The sequence below is a fragment of the Corvus brachyrhynchos genome, unplaced genomic scaffold, assembly GCF_000691975.1.
Source record: "Corvus brachyrhynchos isolate BGI_N302 unplaced genomic scaffold, ASM69197v1 scaffold221, whole genome shotgun sequence".
Classification (NCBI taxonomy): domain Eukaryota; kingdom Metazoa; phylum Chordata; class Aves; order Passeriformes; family Corvidae; genus Corvus; species Corvus brachyrhynchos.
This window is the reverse complement of record NW_008236622.1, coordinates 564,834-591,104: the sequence shown is the minus strand read 5'-3', so window position 1 is coordinate 591,104 and position 26,271 is coordinate 564,834. Positions and strand designations below refer to the sequence as shown.

At 38.7% G+C, this 26,271-nt stretch overlaps 1 protein-coding gene across 7 annotated transcripts in view; it reads left to right on the top strand.

Moving 5' to 3' along the window:
* The first annotated feature begins 1,256 nt into the window (after positions 1-1,256).
* ACAP2 (ArfGAP with coiled-coil, ankyrin repeat and PH domains 2) overlaps positions 1,257-26,271 on the top strand; it is a 62,267-nt gene continuing 37,252 nt past the window's right edge. For 6 of the 7 annotated variants that reach the window (XM_008644124.2, XM_017726422.1, XM_017726424.1 and 3 more), the window contains exons 1-6: positions 1,257-1,291; positions 16,593-16,650; positions 19,112-19,231; positions 19,871-19,924; positions 23,536-23,594; positions 24,093-24,276. In XM_008644124.2, coding sequence (XP_008642346.2) covers positions 1,272-1,291; positions 16,593-16,650; positions 19,112-19,231; positions 19,871-19,924; positions 23,536-23,594; positions 24,093-24,276 — 495 coding nt within the window. In that variant the 5' untranslated portion in view covers positions 1,257-1,271. Of the gene's footprint in view, positions 1,292-15,957; positions 16,083-16,592; positions 16,651-19,111; positions 19,232-19,870; positions 19,925-23,535; positions 23,595-24,092; positions 24,277-26,271 lie in introns of those variants that run through there. The other variant, XM_017726423.1, reaches the window with a different exon arrangement.

Here is a 26,271-nt window from a genome sequence, read left to right as displayed (position 1 = left end):
GCAGGGAATGCTCGTCAGCCGAAGCAAAGGCAGCTGAGGCTCAGGAGGGTGTGCTCTTTGGTGGACTATCTTCCGTTCTTCAGAGTTGTGCTCACACTTCAGTTCCCAGTGTCTCCTGCTTGCGTCTGCTGCATGGTCCGTATTCGGTGTGGCCTCTGTTGGGGTGCCAGTAGCAAACAAGCTCAGTATCATCTTACTTCCTGTTGTCAGAGCAAGGCATGCACTCTTTTGTTTTTCCCCACTCGAGTGATCAGTTGTCTATCATTGCTGTGGGGTTACTTCTGCTTATGTCAGGCAACTTTCCCTTAGTCTTTCCTTACGTTTTCACCCATTCTGTATATATATATATACACATATTACACCATTGTATCTACTCAACATAATTGTGCCTCTCTGTGGGATGTGTGGCTGGTCTGTGCCTACGTACACCCGCTTTCTTCTGTGCCTGGTATTACGCTGCTAGTTGGTGGAGACGCAAACAGCTCCATGACGTGATGTGTCACTGCTGTGCCCCTCCTGTCCCATGCCGAGCCTATCTCTCGAGTGTCTGTGGCTCTGTGGTAAGCTCTGGCTGTAGGCGGAAATAGTACTGCTCTTTCTCTGCTCTCTGGCCGTATGTTCACACCACCTCTTTGTGTCAGCTTTAGCAGTCCTGTGGTTTCTGGGATGTAGAGGAAGTTGGAGAAGGAAGGTTGGTTGGTTGAATAGCTTACCCTTGGCAGAAGTTGGAGTTCCTGTTCTTCCCTCCTTTGCTCCTGTCTCTGCTGCCAGTTTGTTGCTGGCTGCTTCTCCCACGGGTTTTTTGGTGGCTGTGACGTGTGTTGTTGGATCCTTCAATGAGCTGGGTGCCCTGGCAGAAGAGACTGGATGGCTTTCTGCCAGGTTAGTGCGTTGTGTCAGCATCTCAGTCGGTGTGAAACCTACTAAAGCTTATGGGGAGTAGAGAGAGGAAACTTCACTGCCAGAAGCAAAGCTAGAGGAAGGTAGTGGAAAGTGAGACCTCCCTTAGAGCATCAGGGAACTTTTACATTGGGTTAGCTGTTTCACAAAACTTTGTCCTGAGCTGGACATGCTTGCTAGTGTGTGCACTTTCTGAGACAACTGTATTTAGTGTTGGTCCATCCCATTTGGTGACAATGCAGTTGTAGACTGGCGTAATTTAACCACAGAACTATATCAGTACTTGCATTTTTTTAATCACTGATACCTGCTGAAGTATTAAATACACTCAAGAAAACAAGAAGTTGTGACTAAAATTTGTGAGCAGAAGTATGTTGCTGTTTCCTTCAAGGTAAGGCATACTAGTTCATTTGAGTTCACTTTGCACCATTCTCCTTATGCCCCTCTTGATTCCTTTCCTTCATGGAAAAGAACCGGAGAAAATCCTTTGTTAGGGTCTTCTAGTACCTCATGGTCTTTTTCCCAGTCTGATACTGCTACCTTCGAGGAAGTTGCAGAAAACCTTATGGTGTAATCACTTGATGCCAGCAAAACATCCTTCCAACCTTTAACTGATAGGAAATGGTTAAAATCGTGAGGCAAAATTCCTGTAGTATTTCTGAAAAAAGTTAGTCATTAATATTTGCTGTTATAATTTTGGTTATTCTTAGTGTTTGTATGAATTACCCAACCCAAACACTAGGAACCTTATGAATGAAGGTTACTGCAGTGGTTTTATTGAGGGATGATAGTGACACTAATGTAGAGCAAGGTCTTGACAAAGTCCTATATTCTTGCAGGGAGTAGTGTGGACACAAAGCACTTCCTTGCTCTGTGTTCCTTGTAGCAAAGCCGAGCTGCAGCTTTCTCCTGACCTTGCTGAGCAGGAGGGTGTAGCCTCTGTCCTTCTCATCAGTATACTTGTCAGAGCTGTTAAATAAACCTGTTGGGAGGTATGTAGTGAATAGAAATGTCACAGGTTACTTTCTTATGGTCGTGGAGTGAACTGGGAGTACATGGGTGAATCAGAGTTCCTGAGTCACTGAATCCCTGTTTTCAAGGGGAATTATTTAAATCTTTCAAAATGTGCTACTACAGGCGGCTTCAATCACATGGCTTCCTTGCTTGTCTATTTCTTGTGAAGTTCATGTTGATATTTCTTGGCTTTGAGATTTAATTGGGACCCAAAACACAGAACCTAAGGCCTCTTTCCTTGCTTAAAGTGCTCGTGAAGGGACCATGGATTGTAGCTGTTGAAGTGCTGATATATGATTAGATAATAATGGCTCTAAAGGTTCACATCAGAAGTGTGATGTGATCAGAAGTGTGATTATTTCATAGCAAGACATACTTTTTTTTTTTCCTCCCTCCAGTAGATGATAAAGAAATCTTTGAATTATAAAACTTGAAGCAATAATGGCTTATTGCATCACTAGATTTGTAAACTTACAACATGCCAAAGTTTGGAGTTGGAGACTTGACTGATTTTTAAGATGGTGGGAAATGCTGTGAGTTCAGGCAAACTTTTGCAAATGTGTAGTCATGTTTTTTTTTCCTAAATCTGCTTTGAAAATCATCTTGCTGAAATCACATGCTTTTCTGTCACAATCCCCTCTCCTAAAACATGGACAGACCAAAGTCCTAGCAAGGAAATGCATGTGCAGCTCTTCCACAATGTGTCAATGGCTTCCCCTCAAATGAAGAAGTTGCCTGAGGAGGGGCCTTGGAGCAGTCCTTGAATAAGAACTGAGCTGTGCTGGCAAGTTCTGTGTATATAATCAGGCATTCCTACAGTCGTTTTTTTTATATGCAAGTAGCATTGTGAAATAATTCTTTCTCCTTTAAACAATGAGAGTTTAATTTTCAGAGTTTAATGGAACAGGCTTTTACATTGCTGTTTCATTGTCATTTTTTCTTCTTCCACCTTTAGAATGTTTTTTTCTCAATGAGGTATCACTGTAGCAACCACGCGAATCACTGGAGCTAAATTACTAGAAAGGAGAACCAATTTTAACTGATGTGGAAATACAGCCGCTCTAAGTAGCGGTTAACAATTTTGATAAACAAAAATAATAGAAAAAGCAAAATTCAATTGCTTGCAACATGTGCAATTGTAGATCTCTCTTCAAAAACTTTCAGGCTGATCCAGTCTTTAAAAATGCTTTAGTAAAAAGCTCTGTGTTTTTGAGATAATTTCTTTGTCCTTATCTGTCACTGTTGCCGAAGTTTAAATTTTTTTTGCATTTAAATTTCTATTCCTTTCCTGAGACCCCAGCTGCAGATCAGATGATGGGTGAATGAGGTAGATCAAAACGTAAATGAAACTTGTCCATTACCATTCTTAGTAAAATTGTTTCTGGGTAGAACTGGTGGTTACAGTGTATTCCCTTCAAAGGGACTCATCTGAGGCGTCCTCCATTTAGGCTGAGCTAAAGCATTGCTCTGTTGGGCCGGCCTGGTATAAGCCTAGCCTGTCGCTGGAGTTCCCTGCTATGTGCTGGCTTTCTTCTTCTGTGGCTTTGGCCCTGCTCTGTCTACATGGGGCCAGCTGAGGTGCACCTCATGCTTATCGAGGGGATGCAGGTTGAAGAGGTTACTTGTGCCACTTTCTGGATTTATGATGTATTTTTTTCTCTCTTCTTTTGTACTGTATAACCAAAGGTTTGTTACTAAGCATCTGTTTCCCAGATAATAGTAAACCTTTTTCACTTAAACTAAGAGGAATATAAGAAAGTGACTTATTTAACCTATTTGGAATATGTTGTGTTTAGTAGTCAGAGAAATTATCTAAAGTACCTAACCTGTACACTTTGATCTACTTATTACCTTTTGGAGAAAACGTAGAAATAGGAGCCTCAATAGAGTTGTCCCTTCAGTGCTGAGTTCCAGTGGGAAGGGTGCTGTGGGGCAGCTGCTTCCCAACCCTCTGTGAGTGGCAACAAACCCCTTGTGTTCAGCCTGGGTTTATAGCTCAGCCCATATGTGTGGATGTGGCTCCACTGAAATCTCCGAGGCTGCTCCTGGGGCTGAACTCAGCCTCATTTCAAGTGTGAAGAGGGATGTGACCAAGAACTCTGCATACAAACTCTGTTAGTTTTGCTCAGACTTACCTAGCTGCTTTAGAACAAATTTCCAAAGAAATATTTGGTCTGGGCTTTCTGCCCTTGGTGTTTGAGACTGAAAAGCAAACTTGCAACGTACTTGGCAGGGGAGGGTGGAAAGTATTGCAGAAGAATAGGAGAAAAGATACAATAAGTCAAAAGAAAAAGCTGCCAAGCATTTGCTTGTGAGTTTGCATTTAGCATTTTTCATACTTATGTGGTTGTTAAAGTTTATGATTTCCTGTATGAGACTCTAGAAGTGCACTTTTTGTAGCTGAAGTGACGTGGAGGACAGTCTTGGTGGGCTGTCAGTAAGTTACACGTGTACAACATCCTTGTCCACACTGCTGGGAGTCTAGTGGAGTTAAACTTAGTTAAACTGATTCTAGATTTCTAATTCTGTGCTTTTGTGGAGATTGCAGTGACTGTCCTGGTCTACTCAGGCTCTAGTCAATGATTGGTTTATCTTTAAATCTGTAACTATGCCTTTCAAATGTACATTAAGAAAATGATTGACCTAAAGAAAGGAGGATGTATTTGAACATAGCATGCAATGTTAGAGCATTTTTTTGAGGGAAATCATTCAAGAATAAAGAAGGTTCATTGAAGATCCCTCTCAAATACATCTCTGAAAAATCTCTCACTCTGAAATATTTTAAATCTGAAAAAACTTAGTACTAAATTGTTAACAATCCTTCCTAATGGAGATTAGAGAAATGTGTCCTGAAATCAGGACATCTTCTTTAGGTTAGTGCACCTAAATTTTTAAAATAATAGTAAAAAAAATGTTGGCTAGCACAGTTATGAATAACAAAGGATAGGGTTATAATGGTGATTCTGTTTCTTTGTTGTTTGATTATGATTTACATTAACAGGAGCAAACTTAAAATTCTTAGCTATATCTTAAATTACTAATAGGAATTTAAAATGTTAATTTCCTCAGTTTTAGTCTTTTTACATTTTTATCTGGAAGTGTTTAAAAAAAATCCACAGTGAGAAGGGAGCTTGTAGTGGAAGTAGTGATAAAATCTGCAAGTTATCATAACATTTCTATAGCATGGCTGCAGGATGGTTGCTGAAGAACTGATGTTAATTAAGCCTGTACAACTGATCTTTAATGAGTACTTGCAGAATTAGAAGGACAGCTTATTTATGTGTGTGTGCAATGGAACTGTAATTATACAAGTCCTTACAGTCATTCAGGTTTTAAATATAGATTTGAAGAGGTTTGGTTCTTTAGCCTGGAGTGTCTCATTTATGTTGGCTAAGCACATCTCACGTAATTACATTATGGAAGTATGAAGTTATGGAGATAGTAGTTTTATATTTTTTGGGAGGGGAGGAATAGCAATGTTAAAATCTCTGGAAAACAGTGTCAGTAAATAGAATATTCATTGGGAAGGTGGCAACTACAAAATAGAAACGTGTCTTGGGCTAGGTGGACTTTTTGGTGGCTTTATTTTTTCACTGTACATATCTGTGAAATTGTTGGCCTCTGAATAGCAAATGTGCTGAATTCAGCAATGTTTGCAGCATCCTGTGATCTTTTTTCAGCCTTAGCTTCTTGACAATCTTGTACTCAGAACCACATTCTTTAGTCAGCATTTTTCCTGTTCTTACTTCGTGCAGTGAACAATATGGCTTAAATTATTGCTAACTTTTTACTAGAGTAAATAATTCTAAAATTTTCCAAAGCAAACTCTGTTCTTATAACCTGTTTTGGGGAAAAAAAAGGAAAGGAAAATATCTAATTTACATTGGTACAGAAATTACTGTTTACAGAGCCAAGAGCCCTTTGCCTTCGTCTGGATTCAGGCCTTGCTGCCTGAATCAGTTTAGTATCTCAAGGTGATGCAAATGCAGAAGTGTCATGTTTACATAGGCAGGAAATAGAAGAATAAATTCTGAGTAATTTAATTACTTTTTTTTCCCTCTCACTTGTATATGCAGAATTCAGTTCAAGAACATGTGTAGAAGTTTAAACTGTGTAAATGCATCTGTGAGCAGATACTGTGCTGTTTTGAGATTTAGATATTCCTGTGAGTTTAGGTAGTGATTTAAGTGCTTTGCTATTTGCTAGTGGCAGATTTGTAACAAAAGTAACAGCTAAAGTGTCTGCAATGGAAGACCATGAGGATGACATGCAGATTAGTGTGTAGACTGTAATGTTATTTTAATACATGCAGGAGTTTTCCATACTCCTCTGTATGGAAGTGGGGCAATGTAAATCCTGATTTTGTTGCCACTCTTTCACATGACAAAAAGATCAGATCAAGAACATGAGAAATAGTAGGTATTATTGTGATCATAAACTGGATAATTTTAAGCAGTCCAGTAGACTCAAACATTGTTTTGCCTTCCTGATAACCTTTTCAAGAGGATTCCTTGTGTATGTGGCAGAGTAATGATGTTATGGTGAATGTTTATGAATATTAGAAGTAGCCAGGCCTCAGACCTAGAGTAAATCAGTTGTGTTATGTGATGCACTGCAAAGAACTCATGTCTGTGTGGAGGAAAAATCTAATTTATGGAGTGATGTTATGTATACATTTTCAAATGACAAGACACAGTGATAGACTAAGGAAATAATTTGTTGCAAAATAGTTCATTCAAGTTCCTTTTATGAATGAGAGGAGATTTTGAATGAGAAGATGCCTGTCAGATGGCTGGTAAACTTACTAGTGTGGTGTGAGTCTTTCTGTGAATCAGGCTTCCTTTTTGATGTTCTAAATTTTCTATTTGATATTTTAAGACTCTGCATTATTCAGGCACAATGCCCTTGGATAATTTTTGTAGTTCGTATTTCAATAGTAATGGGCATTGTAGTAGTTGTATTGTGGTTTTGGACAAGAATCTGACAGTAGGTGCACACGCACAAACTTTGATTTCATGAGTTTTTGATCTACCTTCAGCAAGTTGTTAAAGGAAGGCCTCTGCTTACAGTTTTGTCTGGATGAACAGAGCTAGTGAGAATTTACATGATGTGATTTTGAAGTTTCTAAGTTGGATATAATGCAAGGAAATTGGAGAAGCCGTATGTAGTAAAATGTATTTAGTCTGATAAAATTTAAAAAAACGTATTCTATGCAAGACAATTGCAGATTTCCATCTTCCTGTGTGCCAGATGTTAATTTAAGTAGGAACACATGGATATCAAACACACATTTCTGGGCATTTGAAATATCCCAGTCTTCAATTCTTCGTGATCTTGTAGTTATTGTTAAAAATATGTATAACTTATGTAATGCTGGAGATCAGGTATCAGATTTTAGAGCACTGATATTTAGAGTGACATGTTGTAGATGGAAATTTGAATTCAATCCTTTGGAACAAAGGAAAAGTGTGTTGTATTCAGAGTTCTGGCCATGAATGTTATCCCTTCAGCCTGTAAAAAAGAGGTGTGGAGTATGATCTGGGAGATGGGGGTTGGGTTTCTGCTCTGTGGACTCTACCTATGGAGGCACAGAGCCTCTTCTGTCCCTGTGGTCTGAGCTGGGATCCCTCTCCACTTGGCACAGAGGTGGTGGCTGGTGTGAGTCTGTGCTGGAAGTCCTGTCCCACCTTCTGATGCCTTCCTAGAGTCCAGCTCTCCAATGACTCCCTTGGTGCTCAAGCTGCTGGTGAGTGGGCACTAATGGGTGCTGATAATTACCAACGGATGTTGGTAATTTTTTACATAGAAAGATGTAGCTTGTGTTGGGTTTGGCAGGTTTTGTTTCAAGTACTTTATATAAGTAATCAGACTCAGTGTTTGCTGGATTCTTGTGATGAACTTCAATGTAAAGAACATGTGGTATTTTAACAATGCTATTGGTTTTATATAACATGCTGTTGTTACTATACTTTTGGTTTAAGACAACCCAAATAAGAACTAGGTGGATGAAGAAGAAAAATAATGTATGTGCAGCGGTGTTGGACCTTGTGATTTTTAACTGGCACTAGCAAAAGCTGTTGTAAAGACTCATGGCTCAACTGGAAATGCAGCTTATATCTTGTCTTTCCTAGACTTGTACCATTCGGAGTTCCTGTCTCTAGAAAGTGTTTAGTAAATAATGACCTAGGCCCCTTCTTTCTTAACTTCCTTAAACAGGAAAGGGAGAATTCATCTCATCTGCTGCGTACCATCCCTCTTCTTAAGCCAGATTTTAGGCTTAGGCTCCTTACAACTATTAATCTTCATTAAGATTGGATCCCAAGTGCCTCTTGATTTGTTTTAGCCATATGTGTCAGGATAAGGTGAACTGCACCCTGGAAATCACATGCTTCTGCTCTATCATTTCCAAAGGTGCTTTAGCTGACTAACTCGGGTATCTGTGCATCGATACCAGTATGTGATCAGATAAGGCACGTTGCGACAGCAGAACAATTGCATTGGCTTTGCCAGACAGGGCTGTTATTGAGGATAAAAACTGTTCAGGATGACTGAGGAATCTGATGTTTCATTGAGGATGCAGCTTCTGGCTGAATTTGTGTGTTGCTAAATTGGACTCTGTTTAAAAAGACTACACACATTTACACACCTTCTCTACAGGATTATTCTTTAAAAGAATCTGCAGGATTATTCTTCAGAAGAATCTCCAATTTGCAGAGAAATATTTTGAAAAGTATTCATTTACTTCATTTCTTTTGTCAAATGTCTGATTTTGAAGAATGTATCTGCCTGTTTATCCTACTTGATTTATCCCCAAAAGAATGATGAAAATGACAAGGGGAAGCATTAAATATGCCTACTATTGCAAAATATCCACTATATTGTAAATATCAATCTTGGAAGATTTTGTTTGAAAATTTTCAGTTGATTTGAGATGAAAAACCTTTAGCATGTAATAAATAAAGGATATGTAAGCTTCTGTTTGGTTGAAAAACAGCTTACCTGCAGTTAGCTTTGATAGATGAATGACATCCTGGGGTCTTTAAAATCTCTTGATGACTAAAAGTAGTGGGAGAAAAGATACTAAATGTACCCAAAGAAGTTCCAGAGCTGTGGGTGTACCGCATGCATTTTGTAGTTTTTATGCTATAAAGTTCCAAATGCTTATTTTTTTAATAGTTTATCATTATCATTTGAAAGGGATGAGGAGGAAAGATGGCTGGCCTTTCCAAATTTGAAAATAGTAAATTTGAGGAAAACACGAATACACTGTATTTCTGTATTGTCCTACTCTAATGTTTGTGCACGCTCTTGGTTTGATATTAGATTCATTTGACTGGCTGCTTTAGTGCAAAGGCATAAAGGGCAAACAAACCGCTTTTTGCAGTATGAGGGAATGATAAAACTGCACAATAAAACTGTTAATTTGCATGTAAAGTGCACTTTAGGTAACTGTGTGTGAGATATACCTCACACTCATATGTATGTTCACCTAAATAATAAAATTCGTGTTCAGGTTTGTTACAACAAAGCTGCAGCCTCCTCTGACTGTCAAATAGAGCATTCTGGTTTTGTGAAAGTGTATTACCAAAATATTCAACCTCTGAAGTGGACAAAAAGGGTGCATACTTGCTGAGGACTCAGTGTTCATAGCAAATCTGAAACTTCCCTCAGGTTTCAGTAAAGAAGATCCACCTGATAAAACTGGAATTGTAGACAGCTAATGGTTCTCAGCTCCTCTGAAATGTGGTGAGCTCTTGTTACAAAGGCTTTGCCAGCTTATGGTGGTTTGTACACAGCAGTGCTCCTCTAACTATGGTGTAAGGTTTAAATTAGCAACTAAGGGAGTTACAAAAAGAAAGGGACAGATATTACCTTATTTTTCTGAAATCAAAGCAAACACAAGATTCATATTAAGATTATATGTATCTTGTTTAATTACATGGTACTCAGACCTTTAGTTGCCTCTACTTTACATGAGGTTTCCTGTGTAGGTGGTGAAGTCTTGCTGTATCAGTTCTGAGCATATTGATCCTTAGAATCCTGTGCTGGGGCTGTGTAGTGATATTTATTCTTTCTGCATTGGCTGCGGTTGAGGTACGTAAGGGGTATCTTTCCAAATCAGGGATTAATACCTTCATTCTTCTTGAGACTATTATTACTTACAGCTTTTAAAAGCAAAGTTGACAGGACTTCTTAGCATCTGACTGGTAACTCCAGATCTTGAGGCTAACAGGGTGTATTCTTTAGATGTCCTATCTTGTATCTTTTGCAGTTGGTCACTTGATGGTTATATTTATGCTTCCACTTCCTGACCTGACTACATACTTGAGTGTTCAAATGTTGAAATCCCTCATTCCATCTGCTGCTTCTGTGTTCAAGATCCTGAGTAGTTGCTGAGATTTAAAAGATTAAAGCAGCTCTGTGATGTTGGCAAATTTTCAGCAACAAGGTTTTTGCACACCACCATCAGTTCCTTGAGCTCCTTTCTGCTGTCCTTTTTTTGTTGCAAGATCTTGATACTGTAGTTCTACTTCCTTATCTGATAGTAAGTCCTCCTAAAAAGCTTTTGACCCAATCTCAGATGTTGGAATCACTAGTCAGAGTTGTGCAGGACATGTATTGTGATGTGTTGCATTCTTATCAACTTGCAGTGTAATCCACTTCTTTTCTGTGAAGCTTTCATGGTCACCATTGTGTCCCTATCTTGTTAACAGCAGTCTTCTGATGAACAAAACACTAAAGTTGAAAGATGAAGAAAATCCTGCTTCTCAGACTCTTTGTGGAGGAAATGGGTTGCTGATTTCCTGCTTAGGCTTACTGTCAGGCTCTCCTGGGATAAAAAAAGCTTAGGAGAAAAATATTAGGCAAAACTACTGCGAAAATAGCACTGTTAGGCATTTCTGGCAATTTACTGCAAAAGAGTAGTGAAAGAAAAAAATTAAAGATTTCGATCCAGCAGGTAGCACAGTAGTCCTTATAGTCTGTGTGATACAGACTGTTAAATGCTAGTGCAAGCTTAGTGGTAATGAGTTTCCAGACACGTCTGTTAAGGGCCATAGAACTTGTTCCTTTTTGAAGACTGATTTGTATTTAATGTTTGTTATCTTTGAGCTATGTGTAGTCTAGCAGTAAAGAACAAATTAAGTGAAGTGTACATCTTAAAAGGATTTGTCCTATTACTTTGTTATATCAGACCATATGAATTATTGAGGGGAAACGAAACCTTGTAGGTGCAGACAACCTTAAAAAGTGATACCTACAAGCAAACCTTTGCTTTAATAATTTTACGAATTCAGTAAATACCCGCGCTTTATTTCACTTGAATATTTTCTGCGAGGAGATGTCTGACTTGGGAGGAGTAGAGGAATGTTCTTTTTAACATTGAAGACTTGATTCCTGTTTCTCCAGGGAAATCTGAAATGCAGATAGTGCATGTTATGGACCTGAAAACTGGGCTTATTCATCAACATGATAATCTTCTGTTCAGGAAATGTTTCCATATTTCAATCCCCCAAACTCATACAAAATTTCTAGGATTTCAGGGTGGAGGGGTCAACATTCTGATTAAAAGCCCTACTCTTCATGTAGGGCACGTAGAATTTTTTCCAATCTATTGATGAAACGTTTTGTGACAATGACCGAAGAATTAATAATGTAAGGAGTACTAGCATGAATGAGGAATTTCATCTTAGCGTGTCAGGGAGAGTTCATCATCTGTTCCTCCGTCTGGAGGGGCTCTGGGCCAGCAGGGAAAAAACTCTGCAGTCCCAAACCAGGACTTCAATGGGCTCTATGACAGGCTGCAACAGTGTTCTTTCTTCAGATCATATTGATGGTTGTGACACATCTCATAAGTTGTAAAACTCTTCTTATATATGTCTATGCTGTTATCCAAAGTTATTAGGCCTTACTGTTCCATGTATGCGTCCTTTGTCCCTCAGTATGTCATGCTTCTCTTTTAGTCTCTGGTTTTCTGATGCCATTACTCGTGTACCAACTGTATTCCTTCTTGGCATGCTGGTTAACATGCCTCTAGACACCTTTGTATATCTCACTATACATGAAGGAAATCAAATTAAGTATACAGTGATTGGAGGGAACCCTGAGAAGCCAGAGGGAGGTCTGCCATCCAGCAGGACCTCAGCAAGGTAGGGGAAAGCAAAAATGGGAGGACTTTGTCTGAAAAGTAACAACCCTGTACAGCTGTGCTGGTGGACAGGGACCTTTGCAAGCTGGTGACCAGCAAATGGCCCTTGGTCAGCAGTGAAAAGTGGAAGTGTCCAGTGGCATCAGTCACAGTGGTGTGTGTGTTCCCCTGGCCTGAGGCTGCCCTCAGCAGCCAGTCTGGCTGTTTCTAAACTCATCTGTGAGTAATTACTTTGCACCTGAATGGTGATCCCAAGGTGCAACTGCTATGGGAGGAAAGGGAAGTAGAGGCAGAGGAAGAGACAAAGCAGACCAAATAGGTGACCAAGTGTAATATCTTCGGTGGTACACCTGCATTTTAATTTGCCTTTACATGACACAGGTCATAGTCTATCCTCTGATTAATGTCTGCTGTCCATTTTGCTATCTGTCACCTTATAGGCTCTGACATAGAGGAGGGGACATTCCTGTAAATCGTCAGGTCCATATTCTTATCTTGCACTTACATATCTCATTTCCAGGTTTTCACATTCAATAGTACCTTTTTTTTCAAGCTGTCTTTAAGGTGTAGTAGATGTTGGCTGAAAGGACGTCAGCTCTAGTGAAGTCTAAATTGTGCATTAAGGAGCTGTTCTGCACAGAATATGTGCAAGTAAGAGATCTGTGTCTTTCTAAGATTTGAGGACAAGACTTCAGCAATAATGCCATTGAAATTGCAGTGGTAAAAAGCCATTATTTCCATTTCATGAGTTCATATATATGAATATATTCAAAAGCCCCAGAATGAATAGCAATTGATTTTCTGACTTGTTCCTGTTCTTCTGCAAGTATATTCAAGAAATGAATCAAAACTTTTCTTAATTAAAAGAAAAAAAACCAACCAAACATACACTATTGGAAAACACTTTACTATTGGCTTTTATTATTCTGAATGTTTTTTATAGTGATGTATTAATACTAGAATTAATAATTATTAGTTAGTTGCCCATAGCACCTTTGACCTCTCCAATTTGTTGTTCATCAGCATCTGATTTGTAGTGACTACTGATTCCAGCCTCCTCACTTTCAGGAACACAATCTAAAAATGCAAGCTAGAATATGATGAATGAATGAGCAAAAGACTAAAGGTAGGATGTGGCTTCAATAGCAGTTAGATTTTGTTTGAAGAGGAGATGACTTTAAAAGCACTGGCGATCGCCACTCTTCTGTGAGAGCAAACAGGCCCTGCAGACCCCTGTCCGTGGCCACGGTGTGTGTGGTGTTATGGTCAGCAGTGTGTAGTGGATTACTCCAGGATAAATTGTTTCCTTAGCTTGTGTCCGCATCTTCTGGTCTAAGAGTGACCCATTCCTTTTTTAGAGGAGAGTTTATCCATCATCATTCTGTTTTGTTCCTGGGATTCCTGAAGTACCTTAATGTGGAAGAAAGTCTTTTACTGGTCACTTAAAGGGAGTGCCATGATGGACGTCAGAGTTCAGCTGTGCTTCGCGTATGCCAGGCTGGGTGACTGGTGACATCCTCATTGAAAAGAGCTGCAAGGCAGATCTTGAGTTTTCTTCCATCATCTCCTGTATTCCTCCTGCACTGCAGCTGTGCAGGAAGCTGTATCTAGCAAACTGAACTGTGTTTTAGGGGGGTGGTGGAGGAGCACAGCAGAGGAAAGAAGTACATTCCTGAGAGTCCTCCTTACAGAGCATGAAGAGTATGGGAAGACTGCTCATTTATAAAAGCTGTCCTCCACCCTTAAGCAGCTGTTCTGGTTTTGTGCACTGCCATGCAGTATTTGAACATCTTGGGAAGCCACAGATGTTTGACTCATACACTGGACCTGATTTGATCCTTATTCCTAACGCTGGAGCCTTCTGGTTGAGATCATTCTTACGCAAAACTTGCTCCCAGCTCCCACTTCACTAAGGAGCAACAGTTTTGTTACATGTCAGGTCTGGCACTTGGTCCTCAGCTGTTTCACCACTGCTTCCTGTGTTTATAGCTAGACAGTGGGTCTTGGCTGTGGATGTGACATTTACTCAGAATTATGACAGTTTTCTGTGAACTTTATGCCTGACATGGATGTTTCAGAGAGAAATGCACCTTTGTATTCTGTGGCTTCAAAAAGTATTAAATTAAGGAAAACACGGGTAGCATTAACAGCACAGCTCAGATCAGCTGTTTTTAATGTATTGCTAGCCCAGGATGAAAACATGAAGAAAATTTTTGTGACTAGGTGGTACATAGTTGGATCTATGTTCTGAGAGTCTGAGGGTATCTTCTCCATTGTTTTTGTGCTTGTAATCCAGTATTGGAGTAATACTTGTGAATATGTTTGCGTGATTATAACTTCTACTGGTTTTTATGTGATAGAAACAGTGAAAGTAGTCATTTCTATGCAAAGAACCATAGAATTAAAGTGGGCTTTGGCTGGAACCCAACAGCTGTTTGATCCATATCCAGCTGTAGGGCCCAGATATGCCATCCCTCCATCACATGGCAGTGGTGGGAAATAGCCCAGAGCACCAGCTTGGTGCCTCAGGGGCCTGTGGCATTTCAAAGATCTGCAATGAATTGGGTGATAATGAGGTGTATCTCTTCTTTCTCCCATGATACCTCTATCTGTTTCTTTTTGCTTGACCTACCTTTTCAGTTTTTTGATGTTCTGTTGTTGCTTCTTCCAGTTGAGCTTATTGTCTTACAATTTTCCTCTTGGAATAGAGGTTTAATTACTTAACAGATGTGTTGTCTTCTTTTCTGCCTGCTCTAACTCCCTTTATCTCTGTTCTTCATTTTGAATCTTAGACTTCTATCTCCACAGGACTTAATGAGCTAAAACTCTTTGCTAGTTAAAGACACTAAAAAAAATATTCTTATCAGATCTTGCTGCAGTCCTGTAAACAAGCTACTTAATCATGCTTTTATGTTAATGCCAAAGAAACAAATAAAAATTTGTTTCACTGTGATTATAAACAAACAAATACAAAATTGCAGTCTAAATATTGAGATGCTTTTCCTTCCTTTGGGTTTTGGGTTTTTTTTAATTCTCCTTAATGCTTTCTGAAACAAGATTAGCTGGAGACTTAAATGGAAATGAATCCTTTATGGAAGAAAATAAAGAAAGTAAAAGAGAAGTTGATGTTGCCTGAAATCCTTCATGGTCTGAAGCTAGAGAAGAGGGAGAAGCCAAAATGTAGCTGCAGGGATTGCTTAGATATAAAACCTAGGACATAACTGTGGGAATGCATTGAGGTACAAGAACTGGAATGCAACTATGTGTAGTGAAATCTGCAAAAGCTGGGAATGTCATGCTCAGTGTTTGAGATCTGCAAGCAATTGGCAGCGTTTTTCAGAACTGTTCTTGTAAAAAAACTGCTTTTCCTGAGCTTGGGGCCTGATCCAGTCTTTTTTTTTTTTGTGCGTGTGTGTGTTCTTGGCTTGTACTCGTGAACTAGAATGGAATTAGCAAGAGACAGTAAAGCTGTGGTTGTGTGTAGTCTTTCCTCAGTGGTATAAAGTTGGCTTAAAAAATTCCTGCTCCATATCTTTCTTCCCTGCCTGTATAACTTTTTCCAGGAAGAGTTGAGTTTTTTTTGTAGGACTGAAATATGAAATGTCTGATCCAATTTTCCAAAAAGCATTACAGAAAACTTCCTATTACTTTTTTTTTTCCCTAAGGCAGGCTACTACTGGTAAACAGTGTGGCTTCATGAACATTCCAGTTATACTGGAATGATTGAAAGAATGGGCACCCTGTGATGGGAGCAAGGGCACTCCTTGTCAGAAATGAGTCCATTCAACTCTCAAGGCAATAGTCTGATGAAGCAGCAATGTTCATGGACTCTGAATAAGTGTCATCCATCCTCAGTCTTCTGTTTTTTCAGGTAGCAATAAGGAAGGAGGTGTCCCAAGAAACAAGAGCTTTCAAGCAAAAAAAAAAAAAAAGCAGTGTTTTAGCAATGCTCCATGAAAGCAGCTTTTACTGGCAAGTTAAATTTGACTGGCCTGGAAGATTCGACCAGTCTAGACTAGAGGTAAATGATCCAATCAGCTGTGCCATCTGAACTTCCTGCAGGTTAATTTACACATGGCAAGTGCTGTATTTTTTTCCTAATCTCATTGCAAGGTTATTCATGAAATAGCTGCAACATTTGCAGGTTTGAGCCAGGAGGTCACCAAAAGAGTTAAGAAGTTTCCCTCAGACTTTTAGTTTCTTTCCTTTGTTGTTAGCTTCAAACGTATAGACTATTGTCTATATGAGAATAGAAGAAACCTATTTTGGTGTGACAAATATTAGGATTGATAAAATTTTATCTCAAATCTTTATCAATAAACGATGTTTTATCAGTGATGTAGTTTTTCTTTTTACCATTGAATTTCCTGCAATTCTTGTGGTTCTTTAAACTCTATGCTGTTTTATAGCTGAAATTTAAGAAAAACTGTCATGGCAATAAATGAGTTAAATGAATGTGTCTGCCCCTTCTCCCCAGACTCACAGTATTTCTGTGTTAAATTTTAAAGGAAAACCTCTTTTATGCTTGCAGGGCAGCTTTAGAAGAGGTAGAAGGAGATGTGACAGAGCTGGAACTGAAACTTGACAAGGTAAGCTTTTAATTCAACAAGGTTTGTTCTTAAAAACATCATAAGATACGTTTCGGTTTTGTTTTAAAATTCACAGCTGGGAAGTGTCAGTGGCCGACCAAACACTCTGCTCTTGCAGAGGAAAGGGATCCAGGTCGAGCTCACAGCTGGGGCTTGGAAGCCAAGCTGGAGCAAAGCAGCGCCGGGCAGCTGAAATCGCGGCGTGAACTCGCTCCTTCCCCCAGCTGAGGCTTCGGCTTGTGCAATTCCCTCCTGACCCGGCCCCTCACTGCACCCCTGTGACTCAGCCCCGGGGGAGCTGCGTGCAAACTCATTCAGCTTTCACGGGACACAAAAGCCGGGCCTTGGTCATCGCTGCACCGAGAGCCTGTTTTACCGCAACGGCATGCTGTGGGGACGCCTGGATACTCTTTGTTTTAGAGGTTTAAAATCCAATCTTTCTGTCTTTGGTAATCTGAGGCACAGCAGCCAGGTATATATATCCTTCACTGTTGTGTGGAGGACCTGACTACTGTAAAATTCATCCTGCTTTTTGTCATACTTTGTGCGTGTATGTAAAAAATTATATGTAACATCTTTTCAACTCCTTACTATCTGTTTATTGGTTTCCTCACTTTTGGAAGCTTTTGTTATTTCTTTGTTAGTATTTTGAGAGTGGCTTATTTTTGGTTTTCATCTGTATAAAGTCTTCTTTCCTTTGCATTTATGCTAAATGTTTTAAATTATTTTTATCTGTGTTTTCACATGGCAGGCAGATGTCATTTGTTTACCTCCTTAACTGCTTTTTGAATGCAACCTTTTTTTCCTGCAGCTGTGAGCTGGCTGCAGAGAGCTAGAAACAAATAAAGATGGTGTCCAGCCTGAAGACTTATTGTTTACTACTTGTAATAATATTTCTAGGTTTTTGTAGTTAATAATCTAACAATTTGCTCGTGCAAAATAAATTCAAGATCCTTAATTTTGATTTGGTGTGCATCTTGGTGAAACTGATGGGTATAACACGCATTTTTACTGTAGGGGTGTTGAATCTTTTGGTAGATCAAACAGAGTAAGTATTTAAAGGATCTGAAAAATGTATCTTGTAAGTTTGGCTTTTCCACCAGTCTGAAAGGATTGTTTTTGGGAAAAAGAATTTTCAAATTCCTTAAATGGCATTATTCAGGGCCTTGTAGTACAACACTACAGTTGAAAGCCAAGCTTCTTGGGTGAGCTGAAGCAACTATGGCCTGAGGGTGATAATTTGTCTAGGCTTGGTTGGTAGCTTTTTCTGCTCAGTTGTTCACAGTAAACTTGGTTTTATTGTCCCACAATTTTGACTTTGGGCTACGTTGTCTGCAGTTTTTTCCTCTCTGGAAGAAAGCAAGCTGGGTTCAGGCTTGTGAACTATAATCAAAGGTGAAGGAAAAAGGTTAATGTTGATAGTGACTTTTGTTTTTCTGTTCATTGTTCAAGCAACTTGGACATTCATCAGAATCTGGGACATCATGCTCAGCTTTCCATTTTTCCTAAGGATCTGAGTCAACATAAAAATTACTGGGTAACTAAGGCAGGAAGGATGCTTGGGTGGTTTCTTTGCCCCAACATAGGATCAAGTACTTCTATGTTGCTTTTCATGAAAAATTTGTTTACCATCCTTGAAAAATCTTTCAGAGATGAAGGTTCAATCTCTGATTTTATTCTTAGCTTGGCTTAGGGTGAGAGAACTCAATCATAATACGGCCCTTCTCAAGAGAGCATCTTGACCATTGCAGTAATCACTCTTTCTTTCATTAATGGCCCAGTGCATAAAAGGTTCAAGAAGTGGGAAAACATCAATCAGAAGATACTGAGGACCTTCCTATCAGACTCTGCAGTACCATGAGAGCTAAGGTGCTGACTGAAGCAGTGAGTGGTAGGGATGGAAAGCCATCAGAGATTAGTCTGTGAGTGAAAACATGATTGATTTCACCTTCTGAGGTGTAACCGTGCTCTTCAGCTGTGCTTTGTGCACAGAGCCTTTTGCTTTCCTGTGCCTATATTCTGAGTGTCTTAGAATGAAGCAAATGGTGTGGGTTTCTTTTTTGTTTGTTTTGTGGTGATTTTCCTCAGAAACCACAATACCCTCATCATTTGCTTGGGTTCTAACCAGTTATGTTTTAGTTGCTGTACTTTTTGCCCCTGTAAAACTCTCTCTTGAAGTATGTGCAAAATCTCAGTTAACAATGAATCAAGTAAAAAATAATTTAAAAATTTATAGAGTGGTAACTTTCCCAATGGCATATCAGTTGACCTAGATTAGTATTTTTATAGCTGTAACTCTACAGTAGAAAGCTTTTCATAGAATCTGAGGCTGAGAATTTAACTTTTGAAATCTTTATTTCATAGCCTTAACTAAGCTCCGTGTATTCATGTTTATATGATGGTGTAAAAACCAAACAAAAATAAGCCTTCCACTTTCTCTCTTTTTTCATACTCATTTTAGCTGGTGAAGCTTTGTATTGCAATGATTGATACTGGAAAAGCATTTTGTACAGCCAACAAGCAGTTCATGAATGGAATTCGAGACCTTGCACAATATTCCTGTAAAGATACATTGGTTGAGGTAAGTTCTTTGAGGTGAAAGTGGAGGGAGAGAAACACAGCATAAAAAGGGTAAAATGTAACGGTTGGCAAGAGAATTAGTTGAAGTTTATAGTATTATTTGCCTTTTAACTCCTTTTTCTGTGGTATCTCTTTAAGTGTGAGGTTTTTTCAGCTGTGGTTCACTGCAGGTGTCTGTGCTGTTTAGTTTCAGCAGTGACAGGGCTCTCCCAAATTTCAGAAAATATGTATTAGATTAGTGTGTGTGCTGGTGATTACAATGTTAACCAGGTTTTTTGGGTACGAGTATTAAACATGAAAAATATTAAGTAGTGTCATATTAAATATTGTAAGTTAATGTTTTAGATTATGTGAGCTTTCCAGATCTTTAGTTAATTTTTAGTTTTTCCTGCTTTCCCTCAGTTTGGTACTTTTTATACAAGTAGGTAAAAACATTTTTGTTGCTTGTATCTTTAATAGATTTATTTGGTATTACAGCCATGTTATCCTTCTAGCATTATGGTTTTAGTCTCATAATCATGCTATAAAGAAAATGAATTTCTAAGTTCTTTACTGAAAAGCTGTAAACCTCTGAAATGTTGCTTTTGTGCTGTGTGTTTAGTTGGGCTTAACTTAAACCACTTTTATTTTCTCTTTACAGACCAGTTTGACAAAGTTCTCTGACACCTTACAGGAAATGATCAATTATCATAATGTGAGTATTTCTAGCTGAAATAGATCGCTCACCTCTAGTTACATTTCATAGTAGATTAATGGTAAAGCTTTTCTTGTTGATAGTGTTTGCAAAGTAATGGTTTAAATGGTGTTCAATAACTCTGGTTTTATACTTATAAATACTTTATGGATGTTTTGTTTACAAAGTATTTATGAATATCCCCTTTTCTATAGATTTCTATCTTGGTTTATTTTTCATTTGGAATTTGTAAGCTTTGGTGCTCTAAGATGGTAAATACTGAATAGTTCCATCTTTTTGAATCAAACTGATGGTAACAGTTACAGACTATGAGCTTATACCTTTGCTGGTCTGAAATAATGATTGCCTTTTCCACAATTGCTACTTTTTTCCCCTATCCTTTATAATACACAAAGTGAAATACCTCTGATTTGCATATAGTTTTCTTTTTAGAAGTATAGCAGATTTAGACAAGTGTGGAGAAAGGAGAAAATGCTAGGATTTAAGACTAATAGTCATTTTTAGCGTGTCAGAGTTAATCAGAAACTTCAGTTTTCCCTGTGTTGAAAACGAATTGGTTTTTTTTCCTCTAAAGAGTTTAGTCTTGTATTCTGAAAGCCAAAAGGATGTGTTTGTTCTTCTGTTTTCTTCCTCTTCCATTGGCCCAACTGCTCTTCGTTAATTTCCCAGTAAATTTCTGGAAACCGGCTGAAGTGTCTCCAAAGTGCTGAAAATATGCAGGACACTTAAAATGTGGGTTTTTCATCCACTAGGAGCTTTAAATTTGACAAGGTACAGAGAATGCAACACAAGTTTGTTAGCATTAACTTAGCTTTCTAAAAGTGTCTGGTTAGGCTGGGTTTTTTTAAATGCATGCTTTTAGAAAGGAAGCAAAGCAGGTTGACAGCATTGTGTTTGATTTTCTTTCCATTATACAAAGTGTACATATCTGCACCTGATCTAATGAAAGCTGTAGAGAAGGGAGTAAGTGAACTGTGGCTATTGCGTTTTAGAGAGAAGGGAGTGCAAAGGTTCAAAGCAGCAGGAGTGGGAGCAAGTATTACTTTCATGTCAGCAATTTCCGCAGATTAGATGGGGCAGATGAACCCAGGCTGTCCCTGTTTGACACTCTTCATCACACAACTTGCTGCTGGTTACCCTATTAATCATGTCTTTTATCTATGGTTTGCTCTTTTGGACACCTCTGACATAGGTCCTATATTGTTGGTGCTGTTACTTTATGTGATCATGGCTTGCACAGCTTTGGTAAAATTTGGCACAGCACAACTCTCCCTTTTGGGCAATTTGAAGGCAGAAAGCAAAGAACAAACCATATTAAAAAAGATTTCTTTTCAGATCTAAGTAGGATCTGAGTTCTGTCCTGCTTTTTTTTCCCCATCCATGCTCTTGCTGTGCTCAGGCAGAGTGAGAACGAAGTGGCTTTTACAAGAGGCACAAACATCAGTAGTGAGGCACAATTGCTTTGCCAGACTTGTTGTGGTCCTGCATTGCTTTTTGTGAATCTGCTTAGTTCAACAGGGCTTCCTGGCTCAGAGTGAAAGGTCTGTTGCTGACCAAGTTGACAGAGCCATCAGGAGGGAGAAGAAGCTAGAGGAAGAAAGAGGAAAGAAAGGATGGAAGGGGTAGGAGATGCTCCCATTGAGTTCTGGATGACTGTCAGTTTTTTCATGTGAGGCTTTGCTACAAATAAGGCCAGGGACCAGACTAATGCAGCATCTTCACTGATTCAGCAGTGGGGGAGTAGCTGTGACAGCTTATGGCAAAGAGCAGCTTTCTTAGACTTTGAGTGTATGAAAGGTAATGTGTTGACAAGGCTGTAAATATGATCAGATCGGGGTCTGGACACTTCTTTCTGTTCTTTATGGGGAAATTATGTGTATGTATTTTTCTGCCCAGCACATTTTTTTCTCTTCGTTACTGTAAGCAGAATGCAAGGCTCATATTTCTGGGAGTCCTCTAATCATTTGAGTTCCCATCTGGTTTTATCTTTTGGTATTGATCTTGACTGGTGCATTCCCCAGGCGCTGGCAAGCTTAAATGTCAGCAGTGGGAGTAGTCCCAGCATGACTTCCAGTTTGTCAAGAAGTTCTTTATTCTAGTTGTCTGCTTTTCTGGTTTCCCAAAGTGGGAATTCAAACAGGATCTTCCATGTGTTACTGGTAGATACAGGACAATTCTGGTTGGTAGGGGCCTCAGGAGTTGTGAGTGGTTTGACTGCCTGCCTAAATCAGGGTCAGATCTGAGGTTGGAGCAGGTTCCTTAGGGTTTATCTTATTTGGTCTTGAAGACCTCCAAGCATGGAGACTGGATGCAAGGTGCAGTACCACTGTTAATGAGTGACTTAAACTCAGTCATGATTTCCTTCAGTGTCTCTAGAAAAGAGAGATGAACTGGTAAAGGTTTAGCTGTCGGTACATGGCATTACATAGCTTCTCATTTCCAAATCTTAATAAAGAATCTAAGACTGAGAACATTTAAAGAAAACACTTTAGGCCTTAAACTTTGAGTTTTTGACTTGCTTTTTCAATAAAATTATTTAATGCTTCAAAATCTTTACTTTTTGTGAGAGATTCTGTTCAACTGGGCCAGCTACAACTTTCTTTTGTTCTTTCACATCTTCATTTTTGTGATGGTGCCTTGTGTATTTTTGTTATGCAGAATGGGAGGTGTAGAAGGGTTGGGAATTGGGGCAACATTTGTTGTCTGCACAGTGAGAAGTGACAAAAGGATTTGTCCAGTAGCCATTGACCTGTTCCATTCCATCCTAAAGCTCAGAGGGCAGATGTGAAGCTGAAGGAATGTGTGTTTTCATTTTCCAGTTAGAATTTTTTGGGTCATAAGAGAAAATACAAATTGTCTCACATCCAGGTGTGATTTGGCCTTAAAGAATTAACAGATATCTTAAACTTTACAATTCGAATGAGTTGATTATATTTTGTGCCCACCAGCCCTCAGCCTCCCCAAGTCATAAGAAATTTTGGAAGCATTGCTTAGATTACTTATTCTTGAAGAATCAACCCTTCCTTTTAGTAGTCCAACAGTGGGTGGTTTTTTACAAACATAGTATGTAAAGGAGCTGGTACTAGATACTCATGTATGTTACATTTTCAGCAATAATTTCAATCCATGGGTTTGGGTTTTTTGCCAGAAGTTAAGAGCGTGTTCTTTCTATGGTTTCATTTGTCTTTTACTTGTTGATAAATTGTGAAAGTCTAAGAAACAAAAAAAAATGTTCCTTAACATTCAAAGTTGTTTCTTTGGGAATATTACTGTACAATTAACATAAATAAATTTCTTCTATGAAACTAGGCATGTCTCATATCGTCAGGATGAGAGAATAAGATGCCAGGAGCTCTTATCTCTCTTTATAACCACAGTCTTTAGGAAAAGAACAGCAAAAGATGTTTGGTTTGTGTTATTTTCCTTATTTTCTTCCTTATCTTTTATTTATTTCAGAACTACTGTGAAGGGTTTTATATTTTGATATTAGAGACACAGTGGTTTAATAATAATTCTTATTTAATTCTGTGTAATTGCCATTTGTATTTCTGAAATCAGAAGGTGTGAGTACCTCTAAGTTACTGACCTACATAATAATGCTTTTCTTTCAGATTCTGTTTGACCAAATCCAAAGATCAATTAAAACACAGCTTCAGACTTTCGTTAAAGAGTAAGTTAATTTGCAGTTGTAATGGGAAAATTATGCATAAAATGGAATTTAAAACATCTGATTTGAATGGGTTGGTGAAACATCCTTCCTGTAAATAGCCACTCATAAATTGAGAAGTGTGTTTGTCAAAATTTGGAAGGTTTTGTCAAAAATCACCCCAAATCACGGAGGTTTTAGATCCAGCTACAGAAATGTTGCAATAGGATAAGTTACTGATCCAATTACATGTTGTAGTTGTTTAAGCTTGAGGGACAAAAGCTTTTCCCCAGTAAGCATGTGTTCAGTTACATTTCAATTTTGCCCTTTCGTTGGAAAAGAAGGACAAGAAGCTTCTGTGATAATTTGTGGATATCCATTTGACCCAAGTATGTATTGGACAATATAAAATATGAAAAAGAAGCCAGCTATAGCAGTCATGAGCTTGGTCTGACTGGTGTAGCTTTAAATACTTTTTCATGCTCTGAATTCATTTGTTATCCATATTTCCTTTTTCCATAGAGATATTAGGAAATTTAAAGATGCAAAGAAACAGTTTGAAAAAGTGAGTGAAGAGAAAGAAAATGCTCTGGTGAAAAATGCCCAAGTTCAAAGAAATAAGCAACACGAGGTAGAGGAAGCAACCAATATTTTGACTGCAACACGGAAGTGTTTTCGACACATAGCTCTGGATTATGTTCTTCAGGTAAGGGCAGCAATAAAAGTTACTTTTCACAACCTTTTGTTACATGTAGTCAGAGACACGTGCTTTACAACTGTAGGAATTCTTTTTGTAAGCTTATTGGAAGCTGTGAAGATTCATGGAAAAATCAAGAACTTTATCTGCAAGTAATTTCTTCTTTAATAAAAACTGAGTAAAATTAATTGATGCATTCTTATTGCTTTAATGCTCTGGTATTTAGTGCCCTTGCTGCAATGACACAGTTTAATTTTCAAGTTGAACATTAATTTTGAAGAAAAACCAGTATTTGCCTGATACTTACCTAAATGTTTCTTGAGTTGGATATGCTGCAATTTCTTATATATTTAAAGTAAAAACTGTAACCTAGCCTAGGAAATACAAATTACCTGAATAATTCTGATCTAGGGTGTTGGGTACTACTGCAATTTCAGCTGCATGGTTTGGGTTGTATCCCGCTTGTCTAGATGCCTCGGAGTTTGGCATTGTGCTGTAAGGGGAGTCAAGAACTTAACTGTCCTTTACCTTTTTTGTGAAGATCTCCCACAGGGTGTTGAGAGGTGTTCTTTGTCATACTACTTTGAATCCTGTAATACAGTAATAAATGTTCTCTTGATAGTTAAAATTCATCTGCTTCATACTTGCCCTCAACTACAGCAAAACAGCATTATTGCACCTCAGATGGTATGAGAGGTTGGGGGCTCCCAAATGGGTCTGAGCTTCTCCTGTGATCAAACACAGAACAGCTCTTTACAGTTAAGCTGGTTTTATATTAGACATTATCATCTTGATTTGTGACAGTTCGGTCAGTTATTTAAAACTTAACTGACTTTTCTGTAAATTGCACTATGAGCTGTAAAATGAAGTGGAGCCTATCAGCCGGGGCATGTTCACAGGCATGGTGGTCAGTGGTCAACTCTGAGCTCCTGCTTTTTGAACACTAAGGTCATTTTTGCATTCAAAAAGTCATGTGAATTATGCCCCACAGGACTATTCGTAGTAACACTGAATGGTGTGGGGGAAGCTGGCAGTCACCACTGTAGTAGGTCAGTTCCTTGTGTGCACACTGAACTGCAGGTTGTTTGCCTCCTAGAATTTGTATGCTCAAAGTATGAGCAGTTCCTGGGATAAAGATGCATTCAGGGAAGAGTTTCAGCATCTCTTAACATGGACAAAAATGAATTCAGCTTTAGGAATTCTTTCTACGTGCGTGATTCTTTTGGGAAAATGGCTTCACAACTATGGTCTCCTTGTAGATAGAGTGGCTTTAAACTGTAACTCAAAACCTTTGCTTTCCTTTTATTTTTATTTTTCTTTGCCTCACAGGCTGAGGGTTTATTCTATAAAAACAAATCTTAATTATTTTTGCTGCAGAAGGTTTTCCAAAATAATGACCACTTAAGTATAGAAGTACAATCTGGTTTTGATTATAGCTTCAGCAAGTTTATTTCTTTTGCTGAAATTCTGAACTGACATAGAGGTGTTAAATTACAAAATCATGCCTGTTTCTGCTAAGTGGGTCTTTTAAAGTAAAATCTGTAGTTCTGGATGGCAACCTTTAAAGATTAGGGAACAAAAAAGATAGGGGAACCAGGTGACTGTGAAAAATCAGGGTTTTTTTCTATATAATGTGAAATTCCTCAAGTTCTAGGGCAACACCATTAGTCAGTGACTTCACGTGTGCACATGGAAAGTTACTTACTGAAATTAATTGTGTTCTTGCTTGCCTGGAGCTACTTTTGGGACACTTAAATACTGTGAGTCTGAGGGGAAAAGTAACCCTGCCCCCATCCTTCCCTCTGCCCTGGCAGCAGAGAGCAGCGCTGCTGAGTGCAGCTTCTGTAAGGAGTTGGTGGGCTGGCTTAGCTCACATGGTTTGAAACATCTTGAATTCAGTCTCTTGAAAACGGGTACCAATTTTCCTTGCTTGCAAGGTGTATTATATTCATTCTAGCTAGCATGAGGTGTCTTGTATTTTCCTTTCTGATGTGAGAAAATTGT